Here is a 21,867-nt window from a genome sequence, read left to right as displayed (position 1 = left end):
AGTGCTGCTCAGGTATTTGATAGAACGCCCCTCTGTTGGAATTGAACTGCTGTTTTCCTTGTGATTAGATAGAAGTTTTGGGGTCTGGGCAGAAAGGCCACCGAGCTGAAGAGCCATCCCCATCACATCCCATGGAGGGGCACACCGTCAAGGTGACCCATCACTGCTGGTGGACCTGGATCCCGTGGCCGAGGCAGGGTTATCAGGTTTCTCCACTGTCAAGTTCCTCTGTTTCCCCTTTTCCAGGCTGTGCTCTTTGGAAGGATATTACCAGGTACAGCCCACGCTTGAAGAGGGAGGAGTTCCTCCCCCCACTCATTTCTGTTGTCAACACCAGCAGGGACCACCTCCTGCAGGCCTGAATCTCCCTCTGTGGCCACACCCCACAGAAGCCCCATTTGGCCCTTCCTTCTTTTTTTTTTTTTGATTTTACTTTTTTGTTTTATTTTTATTACACACTACAAAATACACTTCATGCTACACAATACACTGCATAACCTAGCAGGGGTAGACAAGCATAACTGAGTTATTTTTCATCCATCAGGAAAATGCTTCCTTAATCAATGTTCTCCAAACCCTCTGACACATAGTAACGATTAACTCCAGAGATGCACCTATCTCTTTCCATCAAATTCCACTGATATGAATAATGGGCAACCCTTTCTTCCTTGCTCCCGTTAGTGAACCTGTGGATGCATGCAGTGGCCATTCCCGGGATGAATAAGCACGCGGCCATGACGGCGATCCCGGGCAGAATCTCGAACCACATCGAGACACCGTTACCAAGGCCAAACATCTCCTTCCAAGCTCCTTAAAGGTGACCCGGCTTCAATCCCTTTCCGGTAACTGGCCCTTTCTTCTTATCTCTACTGAGGCCAACACACACAAATCAAAAGCTCCCTGAGGGTCCAATCTCCTCCGCACCGTTTCCTGTGTGCCTGCAAGGACCCAGCGTGCTGCTTTGCCCTCTGCACACGCTGAAATGTCTCCTTCTGAGCTGTCCCGATGTCCCCAGGGTGGCCAGGCTGCCAGGAGCAGCCCTCAGGACAGCAAGAGCTGGGCAGGCCCCTGGCGGAAGTCCAGCTCCTTAGCTAACCATCCAGGGCAAAGCTGCTCCTGGCCCAGGCCCACACCCTCCTCCACCCACTGGCCACATAAGAGGAGAGCCGGGGAGATGCGTTGCAGACGGTGCGGTCAGGGAGGCTGCAGGAGGTGCAGCTGGAGGGCACTCACTGGACTCAGCGAATTTGCGTTTCTAGACTTCTGAACCACACCACCCACAGATATGACCCGCTCCTAAAATCCCAACCACGGACAAAGTACTGGGACCCCACACACTCAAGCAGGGGTGCTCTCCATATCACAAACAGCAGCCCAGGACCTTGGGGAGAGGCTGAGCAGAGCTGCAGGGCCCACTGCTCCAGGATGGCTCCCCACGGGCCCCGGAGGGTGGGTGCAGCGCCACCCAGGCCCCAGCCTCCGCCTGTCCAGGCACAGCCCTCAGACCCCCGTTCTGATCCTCGAGCCACACAGCTGAAGCCTCCGTGCTATCTCAGCACCAGGACTGGGCCGGGAGTCCAGCATAGTGGAGCCAGGAGCATGCCTAGGACCACTGAGGCCAGGTGTCACCTCCCGGCCTCCCCTGCGTCTCTGTGGACCACCTCAGAGGAGACCACTATGCTGTGGGTCTCATCTATTTCAGATGGCGCAGGACACAGACCACGTGTGCACAAGCTCGGATGCGATGACCACACGTGGGACCCAGCCCAAAGCTGGACGGCTGACGGACAGTCTCCCAGCACAACTGGAGGGGTGGGAGGGGCTGGGAAGGCTGCCAGGGAGCACTGTGGACCCAGACAGCAGGGACCTCTAGGATCTCAGTGTGATGGGCAGGGTGGCCTGGAGAGCGCCGGACAGGGGGCCCCTCGGAATCCCCACCCAGTGTCTGGGCCGACCCAAAGGAGCTGTTCATACACACCATCTCACTCCGATATCTCTTCTTACAGCTCTCTGGCTTCCCACTCACCTGAAACCACAGAGCGTGTGACCCTCAAGGGCTCGGGCTGTTTGTGTCTGGTTTTCCTTAAGTGCACAGCTCTGTCCTTGTGCAGGAAGAAAAACTCTTATGGAGAGAACTTATCCATATCAATTACCTGTGTATAGATCTCAGCATCCTACTTGGGTTTATGGACTCTGATTTCATTTAGAAAATACAATGTGCATCTGAATATTAATAAGCACTTGTTGGAATGGCCACATTTAATCATCTCACATTAAATTAAATGTAATCTTGATTTTGATATTATTGTTCCAGCAGGAAAATAAGCCATGAGTCAGTCAATTGAAAGTTCTCCCTGAAGATTCCAAGATGCTGTACTGCTCTTTTTTTTTTTCCAGTTTTTATTGAAGTTTAATATAGACACTGAAAAATTCCTTATCATAAAGTGGAACCCACCCAGGCAAACCTCACACAGATCAAGAATGGGACATTGGGATTTCCCTGATGGTGCAGTGGTTAAGAATCCACCTGCCAATGCAGGGGACACGGGTTCGAGCCCTGGTCCAGGAAGATCCCACATGCTGCGGAGCACCTAAGCCCATGCGCCACAACTACTGAGCCTGCACTCTAGAGCCCGAGAGCCACAACTACTGAGCCCGCGTGCCACAACTACTGAAGCCCGCGCGTCTAGAGCCCGTGCTCCGCAACAAGAGAAGCCACTGCAATGAGAAGCCCACGCACCACAACGAAGAGTAGCCCCTGCTCGCCGCAACTAGAGAAAGCCCGCGTGCAGCAACAAAGACCCAATGCAGCCAAAAATAAAATAAAATAAAATTAATTAATTAAAAAAAACAAGAATGGGACACTGTCTTTGCGGCAACATGGATGGACCTAGACATTATCATACTGAGTGAAGTAAGTCAAAGAAAGACAAATATCATGATATCACTTGTATGTGGAATCTAAAATACAACACAAATGAACATATCTACGAAACAGAAACAGACTCACAGACATAGAAAACAGACTTGTGGTTGCCAAGGGGGAGCAGGGTGGGAGAGGGAAGGATTGAGAGTTTGGGATTAGCAGATGCAAACTATTACATATAGAATGGATAAACAACAAGGTCCTACTGTATTGCACAGGGAACTATATTCAATATCCCTGTGACAAACCATAATGGAAAAGAATATGAAAAAGAATATGTATGTATAACTGAGTCACTTTGCTGAACAGCAGAAATTAACACAACATTGTAAATCAACTATACGTCAATAAAATCTAAAAAAAGAAAAGAAGAAATAAATGGGACATTGTCAGTCCCTCCAGAAGCCCGGTGCCCTCCTGGTGCCCCCTCTAATCACCATCTCTCAAGGGCACCCTGACTTCCCACCCCACATGGGAGAGTTGCCTGTTGCCCTTCCCATCAGTGGAGCCATGCGGTAGGGACTAGGGACTCTAGGGTCTGGGTTTTTGGCTCAACAGCATGTGGCACTTGCAGTGCCTGCTGGATGGTTTCCCTGTGTGATGAGCCCCAGTGTACGGAGCAGTCTACTGCTGGTGGACCTTGGGTCATCTGTAGTTTGACAACCATGCTTCTACGGATGCTCTGGTGCATGCGTCTGGAGGGCTCTATTAGTTTCCGGTGATCCCTGGAACAAATCGCCACAAACACGTGGCTTTGACCAACTCAAGTTCAGGAGACCGGGAATCTGAAAGCAGTTTCAGTGGCTGAAATCTAGGCATTCACAGGGCCCCCCTCCCTCTGGAGGCTCCAGGGGAGAATCACCTCTTCCAGTTGCTGATGCTGCCAGCATTCCCTGCCTTGTAGCTACATCACTCTGATCTCTGCCTCCGTGGTCACTGTCTTCTCCTCTGTGTCTACACTCCCTCTGCCTCTCTCTTAGAAGGACCCTTGTGGGGACTTCCCTGGAAGTCCACTGGTTAAGACTGGGCCCAGGTTCGATCCCTGGTTGGGGCCAGCCAAAAAAAAAGGACCCTTGTGATGGCATGTAAGCCCCACCCAGATAAGCCAGGATCATCTCCTCATCTCAGTGTCCCAACTCACGTCCGCAAAAGCTTCACCATGTAAGGTCACATTCACAGGTTCCAGGGATGAGGACCTGCCATCTTTAGGGGCCACCATGCAGCCCACGACAGTGGCCGTATGCACACTGCACCCAGTTTCACTCAGAGCGAGACTGCTGGTCACAGAGTACGTGCATTTTTAACTTTAGGCGACACTGCAAAACCACTCCCTAAAGCAGCTGTATAAACTTACACCCCGATCAACCATAAGAGTTCCAGCCGCTCCACATCCTCTTCAATGTCTAGTTTCTGCTCTTTTTAATTTTAGCCCTTCTGGTGGTGTGTAATGGTATCAAATTGGGGTGGGTAATTTTATGTGTCAACTTGACTGGTCACAGGGTGCCCAGATTAAACATTATTTCTGGGTGTGTCTGTGTGTCTCTGGATGAGATGAGCATTTGCATCAGTGGACTCAGTAAAGCAGACACCCTCCCCAATGTGGGTGGGCATCCAACCCACTAAGGGCGTGAACAGAACACAGATGGAGGAAGGAGGGATTTGCCCCTTTTTCTGCCTCACTGTTGAGCTGGGACCTCTCACCTCATCTTCTGCCCTTGGGCTGGGATTCACACCATGGGCCCCCTGGGTCCTCAGGCCTTCAAGTCTCAGACTGAACTACACACCAGCTTTCTTGGCCTCCAGCTGCTGACCACAGATCTGGGGACTTCTCAGCCTCCATAATCATGTGAGTCCTCATAATAAATCTCCAAATATAGGGAATTCCCTGGCGGTCCAGTGGTTAGGACTCGGTGCTTTCACTGCCATGGCTCGGGTTTAATCCCTAGTCGGGGAACTAAGATCCCGCAAGCCACGTATAGCACAGCCAAAAAAAACAAAAAAACAAATATCACACACACACACACACACACACATTATGGTCTGTTTCTATGGAGAACTCTAAAACATTTACAATTTATTTTTCATTTCCCTCCCTGATGACTAATGGAGTTGAGGACCTTTCCATATGGTTACTCAGCCTTCTTTTTGGTGAAATGTCTTTGGTCCCTTTTTCTACCCAGTTGTTTGCCTTTTTCTTGGACAATGCTTTATTTTAAGATGAGTAATTTGTTGGAACATCTTCCACGAAGCACACAGTGTGGAGGCAACATGTGTTTTTGGTGTCAGGGCCTGAGATGTGAGATCCAGATGGATGTGAGTGATGCATTGCTGTGAATTCTGGATGATGAACACCCACCACGGCCTCCAGGACTCTGTCAGCCCAGACGGTTTCCATAAGGAAAACACACGACAGCTTGTAGACCACTGTTGGGAACTCAGGTGAGCGAGACACAATTCAGTCCCACATTAATGTGTTATGCCTCCATTTACTTCCTTGAAACCAGAGCTAATTTCACTTCAAGGAAGTGACCATTACATTGGGACATTAAACTCTATTTGTATTTCTACAAATACATGTGGATTTTACAGAATCTTCTGAGTCAGTTGTCAGCAGCTGCTAATCAAGGCTGCACGGGACGCCCCACCTATGGCTGTGGGTACCACGCGTGAGCACAGAGAGGCCACCAGCGTGACCGTTGGCTTTCTGCCATGAAATACCGGATATTAAATACACCAAGTTTGGCTTCTCCATTTCACTGTAAAGGAAGAAAGCCGGTTTGGGCTACCAGTCAACACGAACTGCAGCGTAATATTTGGGGTTTGATGAAAACCTTCAGGCGAGCGAGCCCCAGGCCTACCCCCCTGCAGCACGCAATCCCCACCCGTCCCCACCTGGAGTAGCCACTTGGCCCTTGGAGGCAGAAAGGTCAACACACAGGGAGAGTCCCACACCCCAACAAATGCACCTTTCTCCCAACAAATCATGACTTCTAACTGCCCCACAATTAGCAGGCAGTTTCCAGCTCCAGCGAACGGCAGTAAGCTGTGAAAGACGCATTCACCAGCGTCCTAGCCAGCTCCCCGCAGAGGCCAAGCCTCGGGCCACGTAGAGGGAATGGTGCCCACCCCCACCTGTGCCAACGCAAAGAGCAGGCTGTCCATATGTCCGGAAAGGGGAGCAACTGTAAGACATGTTTTCTGACCCATCATGACTCGGAGGATGAACAGCCCACCAGAGCCTGAAAGGGGAAGACCGAGCAGGAACTCGGGTGCCCAGGCTTTCGGGGCTCCTGAGAGGAGCCCTCCAAGAACCCCCCAGAGCTCAGCAGCCTGCAGAGGCCACTGGAGCCCAGCCTCCTGACCTGCAGCCCGGCTTCCCCACACCCCCTGCCCTCTGCACGGCTGGTGCAGAAGTCTGTCCCCCTCCCCACAGAGGCCAGGACGCCACCAGGAGCCCTGGCAACGGGACGAGGGCGGCCACCTGGTGGGCAGGGCGGCCCGGCCACCGCGACCTGGGTCCCTCTAGCCTTTCCCGCTCGCTGACAACTGGACAGAGGCCTCGCTGTCTCCCAGGCGTCCTTCATCCTTCCGAGTAAGTCAGTGGGGCCACAGAGGTTAACTCCATGTAAGCAAATTAATAATGTGATTTATGGTCTGTCATGGATTTGTCGTTCTTATACAGGAACAGTGGCAATTTAATCTAGAAAGCCTGTAAATCTCTAAAGGGTGAAATTAAACATCCGCGCTAGCAAGGCCAGGACGTGGCGGCAGCAGCCTCTTCCCACATAAGGTGTTGGGCTCCACTCTTCCTCCCTCCCCACGCCTCCTGGCAGCACCCCTCCTAGAGCCCCCCTCGAGCCTGGAGGCACCCCTCCATGTACCTCCCCCGCCCAATCCCCACGCCCTCCCCCGGTTCTCATCACAGCCTCCTTCTCATCCTTCACCACCCCTCCGGCAGTCCAACTGGTCCTGAAGCTGGGTGATGGAAACACCTCCTAGCTTCAGCTGGACAATGGCGGGCAGAGTGCGTGTCACCCCACCTGCTCTGCCCCCAACCACAGCAAGACTCCCCCAGGCCTCGGAGGCAGCTCAAGCCCCTGACGGTCAGGACCCGCCATCTCCTGCTGACCTGCCCAAACCACATTATCCTGCTGCCAGACACTCAGCTCCACCCCCATACAGGGTCCCCTACTCCAGGCTGGCCCTTCTGCCTGGAGGCTCTTCTGGCCTGAGCTCTGGACGGGCAAACCCACTCACTCTTCCAGGATGGGGTCCCTGACCCGCACCCCACATGCCGGGCGCTCAAACCTTCCAGCCTGGGCTGCTCCGGGAGCACTTTGGAGCCAGAGGCAGCCTTGGGCTCTGATGCCCACTCGCATTCTACAGCAGCACCCCCCCCCGCTCTTCTCTCCTTACTCCACTCAGCTCTTGACAGGGACTGGGAGTGATGGAACAGAGCGGGCGCTCAGGAAATACCTGTTGGATGGACGGACAGACGGACGGATGGACGGATGGATGGACAGATGGAGCTCCCAGCAAAGGGGCTCGGGGGCTAGCATTGCAGTGACCCCAGAGATCAGAGGGCCGGGAGGTGAATGCCAGGGGTGGGGAAGGGGCTGCCATTTAAATGCCTGGCACCCCTTTATTTCCATTATTAGACAAGTCATCTTATACGACAGATGAAAGTAGCAACACGCAGAGTGAAGGAAGGGAGGAGTGGGGAGCACGATGCCACATCCAGGGGCCCCCACGGCAGCTCCCCCATGAAGTCGACGCAAGCGAGAGGCGCCTCTGCCTCTGGGCGTGGTCACAGCCACTGAAGCCACACAGTCCTCACTGCTGATGAAGCACAAACCAGCCTGTGATCACGAAGAAAACCGTTATTTAATGAAATGCAATTAATTGAAAAGCTGAAATCTCTTAAAGCCCAAAGGAGAGACACAATCAAGAGTTCTTGGTCTGGAGGGGCTTCTGCTGTCAGAGTTTCCAACCCAAGAAACAGCACAGAGATATCACCCCAAGAGCAGGAAGCAGACTGCATGTCCACTCTACCACACACTGGCTCGCTCCTGTCCGCCACCCGAAGGGCAGGGAAAGGTCACAGGCAGTATCTTCGCAGCACATGTACACGGATAAAGGCATGTCCAGGAGTCCAGGAGGGGCCGTAGGTCAGGCCTGCCTCAGGGATTCACGATCTAGCAGTCAGGCCAGGCAGGCAGCGCTGGGACCCGGGGCCAGGACCCACTGTCCAGCAGTCAGACACGAGCTCTCACTACGACCAGCCAGAGACCCAAGGTAGTACCTGGTGTCTGAGGCCTGGCAGGCGAGTTGGGGACACACACACACACACACACACACACACACACAAGCCTGGTGACTGGCACCAACCAGGCACTCTACTGTAACAAACGCTGACACACACACACATCTGGTCTTGCTCCGCAGCTGGTGGCTGGCAAGGAAGGAAACGCAGGCCTCCGGGTGCCCCTCTTAGAAGGAGTCATTTGAACTCCCAACAGCCACGCTGGCTGGCTGGCCAGCTGCTGAAGGCTTTCTGGAACTTCCGATTCCCCACCCCTGACAGCTGTCACCAGCTCTGGATAACATGGACATATGTCAGAGCACATGGCCCGCTCATTACACCAAAAGACTGAGGAACGTAAACCGTGTTTTATTTGAGCAATGTGCACACTTGCTGCCAGAGGGGTCTGAGAAATCGTCATCCCTAAATGTAGGCACTCACTCAGCAAACGGGTCTCCTAGTTTCGAAACAATGGATTTTTCCAAGACAACTGATAGACAAACTGGGAAGAACTATACACTACATTTTTTAATGAAAATTAGCGGGGCCCACAACAGTTCAGAGAAACACATATTTAGAGCTGCCCTGCTTGAGAATCCATTCCACAAATGTAAAACCAATCCAATGAGAAATAAATATATATATATATTTTAAATACAATTATACATATATATGTGTATATCTCCCAACTGAAAATTCTAAATGCCAATAGTGTGCTGCTAGTCACTGACTGTTGACTAATTAAAATTTGTCCAGAACAAGTGCCTGAACATTTCAGAGTTGATTCCAGGGGCAGGAAGTGCAAAGAATCCATGGTACCTCTGAGTGAAAAAAGGAAAACACCTTACCAATCCACCAACAACGTTAGCTATTGTCCTGGATGGCAAGCTCCCAAGCCCTCTTGCTGTCCCCATGAAGGGCCCTGGGTCACCTGTGACATGTCCATTATTCTCCAACCACCAACCAGAGCTCAGGGCAACAGGTCACCACCATCAGATTTTCTAGGCACAGGTTGAAAATGAACCGTTGTACCCATCACATAAGTCATGCCAAGTCCTAGTCACGCCCACCCTGTTTAAAAACAAATCTGAGGGCTTCCCTGGTGGCGCAGTGGTTGAGAATCCGCCTGCCAATGCAGGGAACACGGGTTCAAGCCCTGGTCCAGGAAGATCCCACACGCCGCGGAGCGGCTGGGCCCATGTGCCACAACTACTGAGCCTGTGCTCTAGAGACCGTGAGCCACAACTACTGAAGCCCACCCACCTAGAGCCTGTGCTCCGCAACAAGAGAAGCCACTGCAATGAAAAGCCCACGCACCACAATGAAGAGCAGCCCCCGCTCGCCGCAACCCGAGAAAAGCCCACACGCAGCAACGAAGACCCAATGTAGCCAAAAATAAATAAATTAATTAAACAAAACAAAACAAATCTGATGCAAACTGGGCCCCAGTGGGACATGGGGGGGGGGGTAGGGAGGATGGAGGAGATGGGGGAGTCGGGCGGGGGGTGGTCATGGGGCTTTGTGCTCTCCATCCAATACCACACTGCCCTGAAACAGCAGCCCCCTCGGGCAAGTCACAGCTGCCTGGTCCTCAGCCTCCTCACTGCCAAGTGAAGACCTGTCTCTCGGGCTTGGCGGGAAACTATTTAAAACAGCACGTGCAGAGGGAGAGAAGGCAACAGCACAGAAGTGCCCAATGACGTGTGTTTAATTCCAGTTGGCTTCTCCATCCAAAACCACCTTCGAATGCCAGCATGCTTCCGTTTTCAGAAAAACCACAAGATGCAAACATCTCTGTGGTCAGGAGACACCGGCATCTCAACCCCGTATTTTTTCTTTCTTAATTTTGATCCTTTAGACGCAAAACCACAGATGCAGCCCCTTACATCAGAATGGCACTTTACACTTTAGGAAGCACTACATTCTCTGACTAGGTTGTACATGAAGCTAGCAGAGCTGACCCTTCAAACTCTCAGTAGAATAGGAGAAGCCACAGCAGGCCTAGGGCCACCAGTACCCCACAAAGCTCTGGTCTTCATGTACCAGTATCTCAAATCAGTTCAATGCTGGATCTCGTCTGGACCTCAAAACTGTCTCGGCGAGAGCTGTCATGCACATGTGACAGATGCTGAGAAAGGCTCCCAAAGCCAGTGACTCGCCCAAGGCCCCCGGGATTAGTGGCAGAGCCTTTCTCCTTATAAAACCAGAGCGCCTTCCCCAGCAGGGCCAGAACACAGGCAGGGAGAATCAGGTGGGGGAAGGCTGGCAAACAGGGTCAGGCAGAGCGGCCGGGAGCCTGGAGATGTCGGGTCTGACATAAGGGAAAAGACCAGTTTAGAAACCTCCAGATGGAGGAGAAAGGGAACCTGGCCAAGTGGGGCATCAGAATTCCCTGGTGGGGCAGTGGTTAAGAATCCGCCTGCCAATGTAGGGGACACGGGTTTGAGCCCTGGTCCGGGAAGATCCCACATGCCGCAAAGCAACTAAGCCCGTGCACCACAACTACTGAGCCTGCACTCTAGAGCCCGCGAGTCACAACTACTGAGCCCAAGAGCCACAACTACTGAAGCCCGCGCGCCTAGGGCCTGTGCTCCGCAACAAGAGAAGCCACCACAACGAGAAGCCTGTGCACTGCAACGAACAGTAGCCCCCACTTGACACAATTAGAGAAAGCCCGCATGCAGCAACAAAGACCCAACGCGGCCAAATAAATAAAAAGAAAAGAAAATATTAAAAAAAAAAAGAGGGGGCATCATTCCCAGCACATCTGTAACCCAGCTGACTGCAGGGACAGCCCGAGTGCAGAACATCCAGACAACCGAAAAATCCTAAAGGGAGTTTCTGTGAAGGATCAGAATGCCCACTCCTGGGGCTGGATGGCCATCCCGGCCACGCTGTTTTCTGGCCTATGCGACATCTGACCTGCCCCCCACCATTCCACGGCTCTCTCCTGCCTGTCCACTGCGGGCAATGCTCTGTTCTAGGCTCTGGCAGTGAATCCAGCTTGGTTCTGGTGCTGGGTCTTGGGAAGGGAGCAGCAGGGTGCCAGGCTTGTGCTGGAAGGAAGCATGATGCTCCTGGGATTTCATTCATTTGTTCATTCATTCATCCAACAAGTACCACTGAGGATGTACGAGGTGCCAGGCACTATTTTTCCTCCGGGGATACAGAGGTCAACAAAGTCTCTGTGTTGGAGCAGTAAGAGACAGAATAAACAAAGTATAAATAACAAACTGTATTTGGTACAAAGAAGAAACACAAAGCAAGGTTAACATGAAAGGGGGAAGTGATGCTAATTTATGTAGGGTGGTCTGGGAGCTGAAATACAGACAGAGAAGGAAGTAAGACAGCAAGCCAGGTGCACATCTGGACGAGGCATGTGCCAGGGAGGGGAAGGGCAGGTGCAAAGGCCCTGAGGTAGGCAGGAGTTTGGCAAATTTGGTGACCAAGGGATAAGAGGAAAAGAGCCCATATTCATCTGGGATGATCAAGGATGGACACAGGGTCCCAGGCTAAGGTGGCAGGTGGGGATGGAGTGGGGACAATGCAAAGCAAGCCTGGGCAGTGAGTCTGCCTGACCAGAGCCTGGACAGTATGGTTGGGAGTGAGGACGAGAAGTTGAAAAAAAAATCAGGCTGAGGAATGTGGGTATGGAATGGGCACTGGGGAGCCACTGCGGGCTTGAGTGACAAACACCAGACCAGCCCACCCTGGGACACCCTGCAGCTGGCACAGAAATCACAAGTCACACAGCAACAGCACCCGCCAAAACGGAGGGGGTTCCCAAGCAGACTCAGGAATTTCGAGCCCCACAGAGAGAGCCCAGCTGCGTGACACTGAGGTCACTGCCCTCCCTGGGCTCCCTTGTCATCCAGGAGGACAGGGAGAGCAGAGGACTGGCTGCTGGAGAGGCAGAGAAGACGGCGCCCAGGACAGCTGACTCAGCCTGTGCCTGCAGCTGCTCTGCTGGACCAGACCCAGGGGGTGGGCGGGGTCTCGGGAGAGGAAGGGGCCAGAGAATCCTCCCTGTGGGCACACGCCCGACCACCGACCATCAACCGGGCACCAGAGCCCCCACTTGGCAGCCAGTCATCTCAAACATGACCTAAGTTGGGGATGGAGCCACATGGAAGCCAGTGCCCACGCCACTCCCCACCCCAGCAAGGTCAGGGCTACCTCCCACTCTCTCAAGGCCAGGCTGCAAGGCAGGCGTGCTGCTTTCTGCCACTTGTTCCGGAAGGCCTTGAGGCCAGCTCAGGGCCTCTGTGCCCACCTGCTCCTAGCCCTCCTGACTCCCCTGACAATAAAGGTTTCTCCAAGACTTCAGACCCTAGTGTCACCAGAGGCATTGACCTGTTGAGGCTCTGGGTCAGGTGTACGGGGTCAAGGATAAGAAGGCGGGGCGCCCTGGAGGCGCTGAGGCCTGGAGGGGGCTTGCGACCCCAGGCTCTGCCCACACCCTCCCCCAACAGGCCTCGGGGGCCACCCAATCTAAACAAAGCCTGGCTACCACCACACGTGCTTCTCCTCTGAATTCCTCAGTTGTGTCTAGGAAACATCAAGGTGTTTTAGCACTCCCTCTCAGCTTCAGGGGTATGACTGGTGTCTTTTACAATTATCTTTTATTTTTACCCAGCATTTCTTAGCTCAGTTGGCAAATTGGATTATTTATGCGCCTCCATTTCACAATCCATCCCCACCAATTATTCCTGTGAAACTAATTTTTTTTTTTTTAAAAAAAGGGTTCGAAGTAATCAAGAGAGAGTCATGCAGACAAGTTAACAAGCCACAGCTTGAGCCCGGGGTGCCCGAGAAAGCAAGCAAGGTGCAAAAGAGTAAGAAACTGACCGGCCTGGGCTTCTCCAGCCTGCCAGAGCCCACCCCGGCTCTCACGCTCACACACACACACTCACACACACACACACACACACACACCCCATCTGGTTCAGCCCACACTTCTCCCAGGCGAAGAAGCCCAGTACCCTGGAGATAGAGAGGCAGGCACTGGGGGAGGGACACCACCCTGCTCCCCAACCAATGAGCAGAGGTCTGGAGAGACAGGGCACCCCAAAACTAGTGCCACCACGCAGACCTGGCCCAGCCTGGAGACCACTCCAAGGGTCTCTCTGCCAGTACTGTGGTGCCCAACAGGGAGGCTGCCGCTCAGCAAGCTGACCCCCAGCAAGCTCCAACTCGCCCTGGACACCACCCAGAGTCCCAGGAGGCTATAAGCCGCGGTCCTTCCCCGCTCAGGAGGCCCCCTCCTGAGTGCAAGTGGAGGCAGTATGGACAGCCCCCCAGGAGTGAGGGCACAGGGTAGGGGGTCCTGGCAGCTGTGGACTGGGAAATCCCACTGTGTCCCCTGCAGGATGGACACCACCCACAAGAAGGCGAGAGACCCCCCACCTCACCTCACCAGAAGGACCACTAACCCAGAGGCCTAAGAAAGGAGCCGCCCACCAGGTTCTGGGTACCCAGAGAGCACATCAAATGTGAACCCCGGGAAAAGCTGTCCTGTTCCCACCCTCGAAGCTTTCAGGTCGTTATTTCTAAACGCACTGTTTATCTCAAAGGCGGTGAGGGGTGGAATTCTCAGAAAGGGGACAGAGCCTGAAGAGGTCAGGGACAGCTCAGCCCACAGGATAAAGGGAACAAAGGAGATGCCCGGTTTGGGGTACTTGACCGTCCCCACGGCCATTTGTGAGTTCGCTTAACCAGATCTGAGGCTGGCCCCTGCCAGGCCGTATCCGAATAGCTTTGAAAAAAATCAAGTCTTCCTTCTGCAAGTAAATACTAAGTTGAGACCAACAGGCTAATCTCAGCCTCCTCGCTCCGCGAGGCCCCGGCTGAGTGGGCCCCTCGAGACCCTCCCTCGGCACCGGCACCGGGTCCAGGGCAAGTACGTCCCCGGCCTTGGCACACCGAGGCCCGCCCGGCGCACAGCCCAGCTCGGGGGCGGGGGGCTCGCCGTTCGCCTTGACCATCAGAAGCCCAACCTCCCAGCAGCAGCCTGGCCGGGGTGGTGGAGGGGTGGGAAGGGAAGGGGCTAGGACGGTGGGGCAGGTCCGCGCCGCGCCCCCAGCCCCGCGCCGGCCGCCCAGGGGAACCTGGCCGTGGAATTTTTAATTGAGGAGTTTCTCCAGGTGGGCCTCGTTATAAAGGGAAAACGGGGAGGGCTCTTAGACAGGGGCTCGGCTTCCCAGGAGGCAGGGAACCCAGAAACGACCCCAAACTCGGGAGTTGCCGCCCGGCACGGGGACTCGGTGCCAGCGCCCAGCGGGGCCGCGGAACCCTCCACCGGCCCGGCCAGCGCGGCGGGACCCGAGCAGGCAGCCACCGCCGGCCCGCGCCCCGGGTCCGAGCCGGGTCGCCCGTCGCCGCGGCACCCCCCGCCCGGGATGCGCGAGCCGCCGGCTCGGCCCCGCCGCGCCCGCCCGCCGGTCCAGGGGGCGCCGGTTAGCTCCCCCCGAACCCCCGGCGCCCCCCGCCCGCGGCGCCGCGCGATCGCGCCCTCCGCGCCCCAGCCCCCCGCTCCCGCCTGGGCGCCCTCAGACTGCGGCCGCGGGCGGGTCGGGCGGCCCAGACTCCCGCTTACCTGGCGCGGGCGCGGGGCCGCTCGGGTGCACTGCCGCCCCGGCCCGCCGCCGCCGCTCCGTCAGCGAGGCCGAGCGCGGGGCCGCCGCCGCAGCTCTTTGTGAGCCGCGAACCGAGATGCTGCGGAGCCCGGGAAGCTGGATAGCAGCGGGCGCGCCCCGGACGCGGCGTACGGCACGCAGGGCCGCCCCTGCCCGGCGCACGCGGCACGGCCCGCGGGTGCAGCCCGCACCGGCCTGCGGCTGGCAGCCCGCGCCGCGCCCCGCCGCGCCCCGCCCCGCCCCGCCCCGGCCTCGCCCGCGCCCCCCGCCCGGCGAGAGCGCGCGGCGGGAAGACAGGGAGGAGGACAAAGATGCGTGCGTGCCCAGCCTCTTCCCCTGAGCCCGCGCCGGGACAGTCAGCGGGTAGGAGGGCGCACCTGGGGTCCGGATGCTGCGGGGCCGGCTTCGGGACTGGGGCCCGAGCCCAGCTGTGGAAGCCGCGGCCCCCCAACCGCCCCGGGTCCTGGGGAGCACACAAATTCTCGGGCGCGCCCGGGACCTGCGGGATTGGGAGCCGTTGGGGTTTGGTCCTCCGGCGGGTGGAACAGGTGACAGCGAGGCTTTCTTGCGCCCGCACCTGCCCTGGGCGCCACGCTGCCCCCTGGCGAGCTCCCGAGCGCGTTCGGCGGAGGGGCCCCGGCGACCGCGCCCTGCTCGGCCCCGCGCGGCGGCCTGGCGAGAGGGAGCCCCAGGCCAGAAGCCCTGGGGGGATCTCGGCCATGGAGAGCCCCTTCCGGACAGGAGGACCCCTGCTGCCTACCCGCCGCAGATCCCCCAGTCGCGGGTTGCATGCCAGATCCCTGGGAACCATCCCGTCACCCCGTTTCCAATGTCCTGTGCTGCCTTGGCCTAGACCACTGGCCTCCACTCCCCCAGGGCCTCGCCCCAGCCCTTTCCCTCCTTGCAGTCCTGAACGGAGAGGACCCAAACCACGTCCACTTCCAGCTCCCCACACACATCCCAAGGAGAGGAGGTGATCCACCCTACAGTGGGAATAATCCCCCTAGAACCCCCTGAAGGATATGCTGGAGACGCTGGTGTCACCTTTGACCCCTCTGGCCATTTCATTCGTCCCACACAGTCGTGTAACCTGCAGGCTCCACCTGGAGGAGTTCGCAGGGTGCCTTGTCGGTCCGAGCCAGGCTCTGGTGACTCCCTCGCTCAAATCCTGATTATTTGCCTTCTGTTGTCTCTTCTTTTGGCTGGATTAGGGTGCCACTGCGGTGGGGGCAGTTGTGAGGAAGGAAGAGGAGGCCTGCGTGGGCCTCATCCTGCTGCCCTGAGCAGAAGGCCTGAGACAGGCTGAGTCCCCAGCTGGACCAGCGCAGACTTGGTGTGGACTTGCTGTGAATGGGCCCTGTGGGCCTATCTCCCTCCCTGCTCCCCAGCTCCTGCTGGCAACCCCAGCGCTCGCAGTGACCCAGAGGGCCTGAGCCTCCAGTTGGGTGGGAGGGGGGCAGAGGTGTGTCCTGGTAGGGCAGCTTTGCAGCTCAAGTGCCAAAAGAAGGCCACAAAGGCAGAGCCCAGAAGCAGGCCAAGGGCAGGTTCCTGACCCATTCCCCTGGCCCCTGAGGTAAGCTGTCTTTGCTGTTTGTGGTCCACTCTTCCCATGGGCAAGCTCTGGACCAACCAACAGGGTTAGACCCCAGCCCTGCACACGGGAGCCACAGTGGCTGATGTTCACAGTCCATGGGGTCAAAGGCACAGGCCCGCCCCAGCCTCACTCAGGACTCCTGAGTCTGCCGGGCTCCAGCCAACCATCCCTTTTCAGAGGATTTTTAAAGAATCTTGGAGTAGGGAAGGCTCTTCTCCGTATTCCACAAAACTGAAAAGCTGTAACATAAAAGATTGTTAAATTTGACTTCATAAAAATCCCTGCCTGGCAATCACCACCATAAGCAAAGTCAACAACAAACCAGAAGCAAAATATTTGCAACTCATTTCACCAACAGTTAACTTCCCTGATATGTCAATAGCATCTAGAAATAGAAAAAAGGACAACTCAAAAGAAAAAATAGACAAAAGTAAGGAGCAGAGAGTTCACAGGAAAGGAAATACAAATGACTTTTAAACATCTGAAAAGATGTCCTCTGTATTCAGAATAATAAATGCAAATTAACACTATACCTAGATGCCATGCTTTTTGCCTGTTAGAAACCCAGAAGTGCAATAACACAATATATTCCAGAGGGCAAGGGGAAACACGAACTTCGGCACTTCTCCTGGGAAGTGTAAATCAGCACAACTTCTATGGAGGAATATTAGATCACTTCTATCAAAATTACAAATGTACAAGCCCTTTGACCTAAGAACTCTATTTCTAGGAGGGGTTTTTTTCTTTTTCTTTTTCTTTTTTTTTTTTTTTTTTTTGGCTGAATTGGGTGTTCATTGCTGTGCGCGGGTTTTCTCTAGTTGCAGCAAGCGGGGGCTACTCCTCATTGCGGTGTGCGGGCCTCTCATTGCAGTGGCTTCTCTTGTTGCAGAGCATAGGCTCTAGGAGCGAGGGCTTCAGTAGTTGTGGCACGTGGGCTCAGTAGTTGTGGCTCGTGGGCTGTAGAACGCAGGCTCAGTAGTTGTGGTGCACAGGCTCAGTTGCTCCACGGCATGTGGGATCTTCCAGGACCAGGGCTCAAACCCTTGTTCCCTGCATTGACAGGCAGATTCTTAACCACTGTGCCACCAGGGAAGCCCATCTAGGAGTTTTTAAACATGTATACCACACATGTGCAAGCTAGCCATATTATTTTGCAGAGTTATTCATTGCATTATTGTGTCACAAATAACTGCAAACAGCCTCGGTATTCTTGACTGGAGGACTGTTAAAAACGTGAGGGCACATTCAAACCCTGAAATACAAGGAGAGAACAAGGAACCATATGATGAATTAACATGGAAGCTTCAAGATAGTTTGTTAAGTGAAAGCACAAAGAGCAGAAGATGTGATCAATGTGCCAACATGTGTAAATACAGAAAAGGGAAAAAAGAGCGAGCATACACCTGCTTGTGTGCCATCATACAGCCTCTCTGGAAGGATCACAAGAAACTCATAAATATTGGTCACCTGTGGGAAGGAAACTGGTGGCTAGGGCAGGAGTCACAGGAAGACTTTTCACTGATTACCTTTTCTATTTTTGAAGTATATAATATTATTATCTATCCCAAAGCAAAATTTTTTAATTATCATTCATAACCCTGGTTCTTAACCCTTTGGAGAGTAACAGACATCTGAAATCCCTGGTCTCTTTCCCCAAGGGAAGAAAATAGACCCCATTTGATGCCACTAAAGTGGCATCTTCCATAGCATCTTAATCCAAACAAACTTTTTGTCCAACCAAATAGATACCTCCCTGGCTGTAGGGTTGAACAACTGGTCTTGCTCCCTGTCGCCACTTAGTGGCAGTATTCTTGAATTGCAGGCTTGGTGCCCATCCCCTTCAGCCAAGAGAAGTTCCCCAGCTAGGCAAGAATTCCCACAAGGCAGGAAAGTGGAGCCAAAAACCTGTCAATTCCTCAGCACTTGGAATAACTTAGTTTTTACAAATAATGCACACCTTCCCTATATCGGGCAGAAGACTAATGCTCTGGCTCATAGGCTGGGGAGGACAATCCCGAAAGACAGAAGGTTAATTTTTCTTTCATCCCCACCCCGAGTGTGTAAGTGGATTTGATTGACACACACATGCCCTCTCTCTGTGGGGTCAGCAGAACCGCTCTCCATAAGTTACCCCTCGGCATAGCCTCATTGGGTCTCACCTCGCGTCAACACCAAACACTTGTGCTCATCTTCCTTACCCCTTCATCCTGTGCAGTCGAAGTGCCTTGAACCAGGAGCCAGGGGTCCTGTATTCCAGCCCTAGCTAAGACACCAGCCAGGACAGGGCTCCAAGTAGGTCACCTGGGCCCTCCCTTGTATGGTTTCCTCCTCTGTTCAGGTGAGCGAGTTGACCTCGAAAATCTCCAAGGTCCAGGATGGAACCACCCCCATGGAGGTCTTTGATTCTTTTACCCTCAGGATTTAAGTCACTGGGGAAATTCACTAGAGTGAATTTGAGTGAACTCTAACCTGTTAGAGTTATATCCCACTCTAACAGGTTTTTCCTTTACTTTAGCAGACACAGAGGGAGGTAGTATGGAAATGCCTTTGCCAGCCACGGAAGCAAAGGACATTCCCTCAAAGTAAATACTGTTGATTTTTTTTTTTTTTTTTTTTTTTTTTGCGGTATGCAGACCTCTCACTTCTGTGGCCTCTCCTGTTGCGGAGCACAGGCTCCAGACGCGCAGGCCCAGCGGCCATGGCTCACGGGCCCAGCTGCTCCGCAGCACGTGGGATCCTCCCAGACCGGGACACGAACCCGTGTCCTCTGTGTCGGCAGGCGGACCCCCAACCACTGCACCACCAGGGAAGCCCAATACTGTTGATTTTTTCAACCGACTTCAGGACGTAGATTCTGCCCCCAAATTCAGGCTTTATAGCAATAGGTGGATGATTATAACTATGAACCCTCTAGCTCCTGACCCTCCAGATTCAGACCTTCAGTGACCACACAGAATGGGCTGCAGGACACAGGTAACTGTGGAGCAATGTGGAGTACGGGCCTCACCCTCGGGTGGGCCTCTGAAGAGGGGTCCACCACGCAGGTGCTGGCGTGTCTAGAAAAAGCAGAGGTTTGTTGTTTTTGTGAGAGAAGTTATCCACTGCATTTTGATAAAGGTGGGGACAAAAAAATCACCACAGTGCAGACCTCCTTTATTCTAGAGACTCTGTTGTGCAGATGATAGAGGGGAAGTAGTACAGGCCGTAAGGTGTGAATGTAGCTCGTATGTGAGGGATGGATGGTAAGTAGATGACATGGTGGAGACAGCTGGGTTGATGTCATAGGACAGTACCTTGAGTGAGTCTGATGACAAGGAGTGGGATGTGGCATCACCACCAACGTGAGTGGGGGACAGAGTGTGGGCAGATTGTGACAGGTGTGAGGCTACTCCTCGACACCCCTTATTATGTGACTTGGGTCAAGTGGGGAGGGTGTTGGAGGTGGGTCATTCTTCACACGGAGATCAGACTTCTTGGGACGGATGGGCCAAGACTCCAAATGCTGTTCTCCAAGATGCAACATGAAGGCAGACTCGTGGGGACCCGGATGAGCAACATCAAAGCCTGGAGGGGCAGGAGGGCAGAGGGGCTGGGGACATAACAATTCCCCAGGGGAAGGGGGCATCTAGGCAGGACTGCAGGACCCAACCTGAGAGTTCCAGAGGGGTCTGCTTTGGGCACAGCCAGAGAGGGTGAGTTTGGGAACCAGTGGGCAGGCAGTGGGCAGAGCCCACTGTGGAACTCCATCACAGCGGAGCCAGGAGGGCTGTCTGGACCTGTCTTGAAAGCTCACCGTGGGTGTCAAGGAGAGCATTTGGAAGGGATCTGAACCCCCTCGGCAAGGGATGGCTTGGGACAGCTTCCTGCTGAGAGGCAGGTACAGCATCAGTGATTAACAAGATAAGCCAACAGAGCCCCCGATTTGTAACCGGTATTTGTGTGGGGAGGTGAGGGGCACCCCGTTTTGCTTTTCCCTGAGCTGCAAATATACAGGATGTTTTCATGCAGCAACGAGTTGCTTGTCTTCTGGTGACGGCCACTCGGATGTCCCTCTGAGGGACCACCCTTCCTGCATCCTCCACCCTTCCTGTGCCACCTGGGCTGAGCACGTGACCTGGCCCAAGCCAATCTGTGTATTCCTCCCCCCTGACTCTAAGGCTTAGCTCAGGGGTGGGTATGTGATCCCAGTGACTCCCTTAAGATTCAACCTGAGGACTTCTGCTGAAGAGCTACACAGGAGATACCCTTTCCTCTGAGATGATGAGCAGTGAGGATAATGCCAGCCTGGAGCTGCCAGAGCTCCCCACGAAGGGGCTTCTGGAGAGCAAGGCTAAGACACAGGAAATCAGGGTTGAGGACAGAAGCATTAGGCCCCCATGATATCACTTGAAGCTCTGGATCCAGCCATGCTTGATCTCCTGCCACTAGACTTTTCAGTTCCATAAGTTAGTTTGAGTTGAGCTCCTGTCCCCTATAACCTGAAGAGTCTTGTCTGATACGATGAGAATCATGATGCTTATTTGTTGTTGCTGGAACCGGTCAGCACTAGGAAGAAACAAAGCCGTGAGATTCCAGAAAGAGCAACATTTATTGTTGTGGAGCCTCTTTCCGCGCCAGAAGCAACCTCACTTGAGCTCCTCTGGAGCCTTGCAACCACCTCTAGGAAGGGACCTAAAGAACAGGGACATAAAGCTTCTCCAGGGGCAGCCCCGAGCTGGAGGACCTCACCCCAGGCTCAGAGTCCATCTCTCCTTCTCTTCCGTCCTGCTGTGCTTTGTTTGTCCAAGATTAATCACATTTCCCACATCAGATCATGGGGCCTGACCAGACGATTTCGTGGTGATCAGGAAACATCTGGAGTCATTTCTGGTTGTTGCAGATGGGGTTGATGCTTCTGGCATCTAGTGGACAGAGCCCAGGGGTCCTGCTAAACATCCTGCCGTGCACAGGACAGCTGCCCACACACACAGAAAAGATCTGGTCCAAGCTGAGATGTCAAGAATGCCAAGATTGAGGAACCTACTGTATTACCTTCTAGTGGGTCCATTTATTTAGATGAAAAAAATCTTATACATTTATAACAGTTAACCACAAATAGGGAATGACTTAAAGTAAGGAACAGACATTGCTATATCTCTGTGGTATGGGAAGACAGAGAACCAGACAGTGACAGGACTGTGGCCCCAGCTTTTCTGCCCAGCCCGAGATCTTGGAGGATGCTCAAACCCCACACCCCATGGAGTGGGGGGCTGGGAGGCAGGGCCCTCCTTACAGCCTGCCCCATCCTTCACCTTGAATGGCCCCAGACACACCCCTGCCTTGCCCCTGCACCCCCAAACCCAGACCTGGAGCTGACCTTCCCACATCCAAGTGCAAATGCTGGCCTGGCTCCGGGAAGGAGATGGTTCAA

The 21,867-nt window shown here is 54.2% G+C and overlaps 1 protein-coding gene across 1 annotated transcript; it reads right to left on the bottom strand.

The window, feature by feature from the left end:
- Window positions 1-511: 511 nt before the first annotated feature.
- Window positions 512-836, bottom strand: LOC132487644 (NADH dehydrogenase [ubiquinone] 1 alpha subcomplex subunit 1-like). The gene has a single exon (XM_060095383.1). It carries the CDS (start codon window positions 794-796, stop codon window positions 557-559), a length of 240 nt encoding a protein of 79 aa, XP_059951366.1. The 5' UTR covers window positions 797-836; the 3' UTR covers window positions 512-556.
- Window positions 837-21,867: the final 21,031 nt, after the last annotated feature.

This window comes from Mesoplodon densirostris, chromosome 4 (assembly GCF_025265405.1).
Source record: "Mesoplodon densirostris isolate mMesDen1 chromosome 4, mMesDen1 primary haplotype, whole genome shotgun sequence".
NCBI classification, from domain to species: domain Eukaryota; kingdom Metazoa; phylum Chordata; class Mammalia; order Artiodactyla; family Ziphiidae; genus Mesoplodon; species Mesoplodon densirostris.
The sequence above is the reverse complement of the archived record's forward strand: the minus strand, read 5'-3'. Positions and strand labels throughout refer to the sequence as shown.